At 41.1% G+C, this 7,475-nt stretch overlaps 1 protein-coding gene across 1 annotated transcript; it reads right to left on the reverse strand.

Annotated features, from left to right (window-relative positions):
* Positions 1-1,512: 1,512 nt before the first annotated feature.
* LOC139631627 (cysteine-rich motor neuron 1 protein) lies at positions 1,513-3,569 on the reverse strand. Its single transcript, XM_071495955.1, has 4 exons — positions 2,944-3,569; positions 2,147-2,234; positions 1,853-2,048; positions 1,513-1,752 (listed from the first exon to the last, which is right to left on the reverse strand). The coding sequence occupies exons 1-4, from the start codon at positions 3,350-3,352 to the stop codon at positions 1,693-1,695; spliced, it is 753 nt and encodes a 250-aa protein (XP_071352056.1). The 5' UTR covers positions 3,353-3,569; the 3' UTR covers positions 1,513-1,692.
* Positions 3,570-7,475: the final 3,906 nt, after the last annotated feature.

Below are 7,475 nucleotides of genomic sequence, written 5' to 3' on the forward strand. Positions count from 1 at the left end.
ATATTTTAGACAGATTTGAAAACAATTTGTTAAACATTTCACATTTCACTTATTTTTTTAGTTAACTGTGCTGAAAGCATTGCACAAGCAGTCAGCTTCTTATTTATTCGCTCCCCTCCTGGAGCTGCACAGTCCTCTTTACATACTGACTAAACACCAGATATTATTTTGATATCACAGTAGGTCACTGATGCAACAGACTCACAGGTAAAGAACGGAGATGAAAGAAAACGGCCTTTGTTTTGGTATAAAAACCAATTCCATCTTGCGAAATCCCTCAGATAAACGGCCTCTCTTGTTCAGAAATGTCTGACATTTGAAGGACACAGAACAAACTGCCCATTGTTGGTCCACACTTTATTCCCTTTCTGTACACACTTCATTATTGCTGCCTCATAAACTGTCTGTTATTCAATAACCATCAACCGTCAGGGGGGCAGTGATGGCAGAGGGGACTCAAAGACGTTTTACTCCTCCTGTGACCCAGAAAACCTCTTAAAATGGGAGCAGTTCAGCCGGTAGGGACAGTGGTGACAGTTTCAGTCATTATATTGTTGTTACCCACAGTATTGCACTTCATTTGGCTGCCTCAAGGTTAGTTTTAAAATCTGTCTACATTGTTTCTACTTATTTATTTCAATATCCAGACTAGTTGATTAGTTCACTCAATCATGGTTCTACACTATAGAGTTTTTGTACGTTTGTAAGAACATGTACAAAAACATGCGAGTGGCTCGATGACGCCGTGCTGAGGCACGTCTGATGGGTATGTCATAGGTTTTGCTGCTGCCGTATTTGGTCATAAATGGATTTACCCTAAAGGGGGCATGAATGTCTGAATTTCATGACAATCCATCCAAGGTGTTGAGATATTTCAGTCTATGATGGACAGACAGACCAACATTGCCTCTGTAAAGCTGCACGGCTAGCATGGCTAGCAACTGTATATGACACTATGCATATCATGTGCAAAGCAAAGTCTTAGTCTCTTTATTTACCAATATTTACCATCACCTGTTAACTACTGAGATTAATTCAGTCCCAGTACAGAGTGTAATATTTTACAGTAATGGATTCATACATATCATTCGTTTCAGGTGTAGTCTGACTTTTTTTTATTAATTTATCCTCAAATTAACGAAGGAAGAGAAACATTTACTGTTTTTCAAAAAAGGTGCTTCTTGTTACTGTGTGGATCTCATGGATCTGAACTTTAACTTCACTGTTCCTGAGGTGAAATCTGTCTTGCAGCCAGTTAATACATGGAACACACACACAGGTGCACAAAGATGCACAAAACCTGTAATAATATAAAAAAAAAGAATGGTAAAACCCAACACACAAGCTCACATAAAACAATGTGCAGGATGTGGCATCATAACATTAAACCTGGAATAAATCCATCCTCCCTTCATCCATCCATCCATCCATCCATCCATCCATCCATGTCCCACCCAGCCATCAATGATTTTAACTATATCACCATCGCCCCACCAAACAAATAAAATCAAGTACAATGGGACACAGAATTTTATTTGTCATTATTTAAAATACATTTAATTCCACAGGATTATATTGAGGGTTACATGACATATAAAATGTGATACACAAAGTTTAGAAATAGCTGCCTCTTTCCATTTTGCTACATAAGCTTGAAGACTTCCTCTGGATTTCTTCTCTGTGCACAAGGAATTACTTCTGTGTGTTTTGACAGGCTGGGACCAAACACACAAAATGCCCTCCAGCATTATCCTACAGAGAAAAACGACACCATGCGCAGTGCATTATAATAAAGAAATACAAGTTCTCACTTTGCTGTTGATGTGGCTTCTGGTGCTTTTCTCCCACCTACCTGCAGGTTGTTGTGGCAAACGGGGCTATGAGCTGCTGTCAGGTGGTTGTGCACACACTTCCCAAAGCGGACTAGACAGGAGGAATCAGAGGGGGCGCAGGTCTGAGGACATGATGGGGGTTTTAGCAGCAGACAGCTTGAACAGGAGGTGTGTTGGCAGGAGCCCTGGCATGCCTTTTTCTCCACAGACACAAACCTACAGAGCAGGTGAGTCAGGTTTCTGTTAGAAATGCAACATTGGGATATTAAGAAAAAGAAAGGCAGGGTTTGCTGAGTGAAGTCTCCTTCAGTCACCTGGCAGAGCAGATTTCAGAGGGGTTGGCCTGACAGTATTCCTGGGTGCACTCTGGGTGGCAGGTCTCTGCATCCAGTGGTTCAATCACTGCACAAAAAAAAACATTTTAAACACTGAGTGAGAAACAGGAGAGGTGGGACTTACAATTCATGAAACTGCATTTAAAAAGTAGTATTTACATCTTGCATCCCGAGCTGCAACAAAGTGTGAGAGCCTCTCTTTTCACCATGAGGAGATAAGAGGCGTAATTATGGCTTAACTGTTAGCAGAAACCTTTGATTCAAAGGAAGCCTTGACCACACTATCAGTCTTCACGGCTCATAAACAAGACTTACCACACTGGCACCATTCCCACTGTAACTAAGTACATTTACTCGAGTACTGTAAGTTTGAATATTTCCATTTTCTGCCACTTTATACTTCAACTCAATGGAATATTGTACCTGCTACTCTACTACACTTATTTGCTAAATGTGCTGCACTGCTGTAGGTTAGATTACACAGGAGTAGATAAAAATATAAAATTATTGAAATAAGCGTCCCCTCAATCAGCTACAAAAAAGCAATTATGATACAATATTATAGTAAAAATGAATGTAACCTTGACAAAAGGATCAAGGATGTATTTTGCTTCTGTATTATTGAATTTTTTGTGATGTAACATTCAGACATTGCTCCATCTTTTTTTTTTTTAAATTGATGATTAAATTATCAGAACATTTGCCTCACTGTGGGAGATTATGTTAATGATGTAAAGCTACCTGCTTGTTACTGAGGTTATAATTCACAATCTCACCTGCTTTACAGATCCCTTTGCGCTCTTCGTCTGGTTTGTCAGCTGCTGCGTCCTGGTAAGCACACACCAGTCCCTCGCCACACTTGCCCAGATAGTCCCATGTTCCTCCACAGCTCTCCCCCTCTGTCCTGGCGCAAACAGGGCAGCAGCCGCAGACACCCGTTGTGACACCACCTTTACACTGGAGCTTCAGCGCCCGCCGGGAGGAGCAGTGTATCCTCTCGCAGGGCGGGCAGTGAAGGGCCTGAAGCTGCTGAGCAGCTCCAGAGGGCGTTTCCTCTGACCCCAGTGCCCCCAACAAGGCACTGAAAAAGAAGAGCGTCCACATCCTTGATAGAACTAATGTTATCCTGAGGTGAGCACACTTGTCCACACCTTTTATATAAGTCAGCTCCTGCGATAGCTTCATAGTTTATGAGCCACAACCTCCACCCCCCATCAGCAGCCAATAGAGGAGGGCAGGGGGGTTTTCACTGGGTGCATTTAGTCTAAATACACAATACACAGTTAATTATCCCCATGTCTTATCTTCACACTATCACTAACTGTGATTTTGTTTTGAAATAATTCTTCCTTCCAAACACCACTAGATAAGTCTGATGAAGACTGGCCCCCATTGTATTTAGAGTCACATGACCTGTGGAAGGGGCAATTCAGTGCGCCCTTACAATCAGATAATGACCTATTTCTCGAAAGAACAAAAGGATTAAGTCATCAACAGGTTATCTGATCAGGACATCTCGTAAGTTTCATATCTCTGAATAAAAACTGTCTGGTTGTTTACATAACAATAAAAGATGGCTGCTGTTACTGTATGTCTGTTAAGTTACAGTGGAGGTTTCTATAAAAGTGGAGGCTTTCTTTATCGGGTTTTCTTTTGATAGACATTTTAGACAAAGCATTATTTTATTAATGGAAGTAGTCGTATCCTATCAATTCAATTCAATTCAATTCAATTTTATTTGTATAGCGCCAAATCATAATATACATTATCTCAAGGCACTTTACAGGGTAAGGTCAAGACCTTACTTTGTTACAGAATAAACCCAACAGTTCCCACAAAGAGCAAGCGCTTGGCGACAGGGGGGAGGAAAAACTCCCTTTTAACAGGAAGAAACCTCCAACAGAACCGGGCTCGGGGTGGGCGGCCGTCTGCCTCGACCGGTTGGGTTTAGGAGAAGATAGAAAGAGGGGGAGGGGGAGGAGAGGGGAGAGAAGAGAGAGAGAGAGAGAGACCAGGAACAGCTGTGTCGGTAATGGTGTTATCAATAATAATGACAGGTAACAGTGGTTAATAGTAAAGATGAGTAGTGGTGGATCTGGGTCCTGCTGCTCCCGGGGCAGAGATACCTGCAGAATGAGGACAGAGAGAGGGAGAGAGAGGAGAAGCACAAACTACAGGAGAGAAAAAATACAAAGTTAATGGCATGAAGTTATCGAGAGAGAGAGGGGGAGAGAGACAGAAATAGAGAGAGAGCGCCCAGTGAATCATGGGAATCCCCCAGCAGTCTAGCTCTATAGCAGCATAACTAAGGGATGGGTCAGGACATACCCGAGCCAGCCCTAACTATAAGCTTTACTAAACAAGACAGTTTTAAGCCTGATCTTAAAGGTAGAGAGGGGGTCTGCCTCCCGAACCCACACTGGGAGCTGGTTCCACAGGAGAGGAGCCTGATAGCTGAAGGCTCTGCCCCCCATTCTACTCTTACAAACTCTGGGAACCACAAGTTGACCTGCATTTAGAGAGCGAAGTGTCCTATTGGGAAAATAGGGAACTATAAGCTCTCCAAGGTACGATGGTGCCTGACCATGAATGGCTTTGTAGGTGAGGAGGAGGATTTTAAATTCGATTCTGGATTTTACAGGGAGCCAACGCAGAGAGGCTAGCACAGGAGAGATGTGATCTCGTTTCCTAGTTCCTGTCAGTACTCGTGCTGCCGCATTCTGGATCAGTTGGAGGCTTTTTACTGAATTTTTGGGACATCCTGACAATAAAGAGTTACAGTAGTCCAGTCTTGAGGTAACAAATGCATGAACTAGCTTTTCAGCATCCTTTAGACATAGAATGGGTCTGATTTTTGCAATATTGCGCAGGTGGAAGAAGGCTGTCCTAGAGACTTGCTTTATATGTGAAGTAAAGGACAAGTCCTGGTCAAAAATGACACCAAGGTTTCTGACTGTAGCACTGGAGGCCAAGGTGATGTCATCCAGAGTCAGTATATTATCACACAGTGTATCTCTGAGGTGTTTTGGGCCAATTACAATAACTTCAGTTTTGTCTGAATTTAAGAGTAAGAAATTAGTGGTCATCCAGGTTTTTATGTCTTTAAGACACGCCTGAAGCTTGGCTACCTGGTTAGTCTCACCTGGCTTCATGGATAAGTACAGCTGGGTGTCATCTGCGTAACAATGGAAATTCATCTGGCGCCTCCTAATAATGTTTCCCAGAGGGAGCATATATAGACTGAAGAGCATTGGTCCTAGCACAGAACCTTGTGGAACTCCATGACTAACTTCTGTGATGATAGAGGAGTCATTATTAACATGAACAAACTGGAGTCTATCCGACAGATATGACTTAAACCAGCTTAGTGTGGTTCCTTTGATGCCGACCATATGTTCTAGTCTCTGTAATAAAATCTTATGATCAATGGTGTCAAATGCGGCACTAAGATCTAGTAGGACAAGTACTTAGTATCACTAAGTAACAGCAGGTTAACACAGTTTGAATATTCACTGACAAATGGTGTACTCTGTCAGTGGTTCTCAAACTGAGGTCCAGAGACCCCCAGGGGTCCTTGAGGGGGTCCTTGAGGGGGTTCTTGGGGGTCCCTGGACCTCACTTTCTGTAATAAAACATCTAAAAGCAAAGAGCTTATCAGATGCCAGTCCGTGGTCCAATATATGTCAGCTCAGGGGTCCTTGACATGAAAAAGTTTGAGAACCACTGCTCTATGTGATGGGATTTGTTGCCCCTTTGGTGAAAGTAAATAGTAGTTATTTTCATACGTACGTTATCCTCTTCAAAGTCTATATCTGAGATTGCAGAACTGTGCGATCTGCAATGCGATGAAAGTCAAATTCAAAAACAGTTCAATTGGACTGACCTTTAAATTCATTTGTGGTGGCTCAACAGATGACCGTTACAGACACATTGATTGATTTGATTTGGCATGATTTCCAGTAGAAACCGTCGATGGATTTTTTGAAACAGCTTCTACACGGCTCAGCATGTTATTGTAAAATTGTTCAAACAGCAGCTGTTACCAACACAGGAGAGTGACGCAGTAATACCACAGACACTGTAGAGGAACCACCACATTGCCTAACCTTTTCTTACACCATACTTCATGTTTTAACTGAGGAGACCTGTATAATCTATATTTATTTATTTATTAATAAATTAAATGTTTGCTAAATTGATACTCATCTCCAATTGAATATGTTGACTTAAGAAAGAAAAATATTCAGATACGGGATTCTATGATCTGTTTAGCCCTTTTATTTTACATCATCTTGAAGGTTTTGATGGCGCCTTCATCAAAAGACTCAGTGTAGCTGTAGATGTTCAGTGATACAAAAAGTTAAAATTAAGAATTTTGTTTTTAACCAGCAGCAGATACTATTCACCTCAGCTTTTCAGACCTTTAGAGACAAGTAGAGAAAAGTCAGCTACAGAAACTGATACACTGTGGAAAGCAGGGTGGTGAAACAGTGTCAGAGTGGCAAAGGACTTCTGCTCTCTATGATAATATATTGAAAAATATATATATAACTCCATCTCAGGGCTCTGCAGGGTTCACCAAGTTAAATCTAAGAGATTGTAACACCACAGAGAATCTAATTCAATACTTTTTTCACTGTCATAACAGCAAAAATGTATTAAGTATGACTGAAAAGCAGTACACATGATGCAGCCTCAAGTTATTTATTATTACATCACATTTTTTCAGAACTTCCCAACAGTATATAACAATACTGCCTAATGATGAAATTAATTTAGTGAATGTGTCCAGGACCCAGATAAGCATCATAAAATAGATGGATGGATTAACCAATTAAAAATAAGATGATGAAACCAGCGGTGTTTGCTGAAGTCTGCGCTTACTCAAACTCATTCAGCACATTTGCTGTTGCGACAGTTCCACTTTTATTTTGTTGGTGTGTAATGTTTCCCACCAGTCATGAGAAATTATTCTTGTTAATAATGTCCAAGGCCTTTTACTAAGCCAAACTAATTCAGGGCTTTTTAAGATTTTTCAAGACTAAAAGACACTGAATCATCTGCTTCATTACTTCAGTAGATCTGTTAAATCCTCAAAGATGTTTCACCTGTATGTTGACAAAGCAATTTGACTTAAGGTCCACTTTGTTTTGAAGATATCAACCAAATCACATGGTGCTCACCAGCAATGAACGTTTAAATATCTACAGTTCCATAGCAACTGGGCAAATTCAGTCTGCTGATGAAGCTCAATTCTCTTGTATACATGAGTGTATATAGCTTTGTTATACTAGAGTAACTACTACAA

The sequence above is a fragment of the Trachinotus anak genome, unplaced genomic scaffold, assembly GCF_046630095.1.
Source record: "Trachinotus anak isolate AG129_WGS33_773 ecotype Australia unplaced genomic scaffold, CSIRO_AGI_Tana_v1 ptg000002l, whole genome shotgun sequence".
NCBI lineage: Eukaryota > Metazoa > Chordata > Actinopteri > Carangiformes > Carangidae > Trachinotus > Trachinotus anak.

What these genes read in the sequence shown, in the direction of transcription:
- LOC139631627 (XM_071495955.1), bottom strand. Translation starts at nt 3,352, where the DNA reads ATGAAGCTATCGCAGGAGCTGACTTATATAAAAGGTGTGGACAAGTGT. An exon ending in CAAAGGGATCTGTAAAGCAG is followed by an intron (nt 2,235 to 2,943) that starts GTGAGATTGTGA and finishes TTTTTTGTGCAG; the next exon opens with TGATTGAACCACTGGATGCA. An exon ending in TCTGAAATCTGCTCTGCCAG is followed by an intron (nt 2,049 to 2,146) that starts GTGACTGAAGGA and finishes CCTGCTCTGTAG; the next exon opens with GTTTGTGTCTGTGGAGAAAA.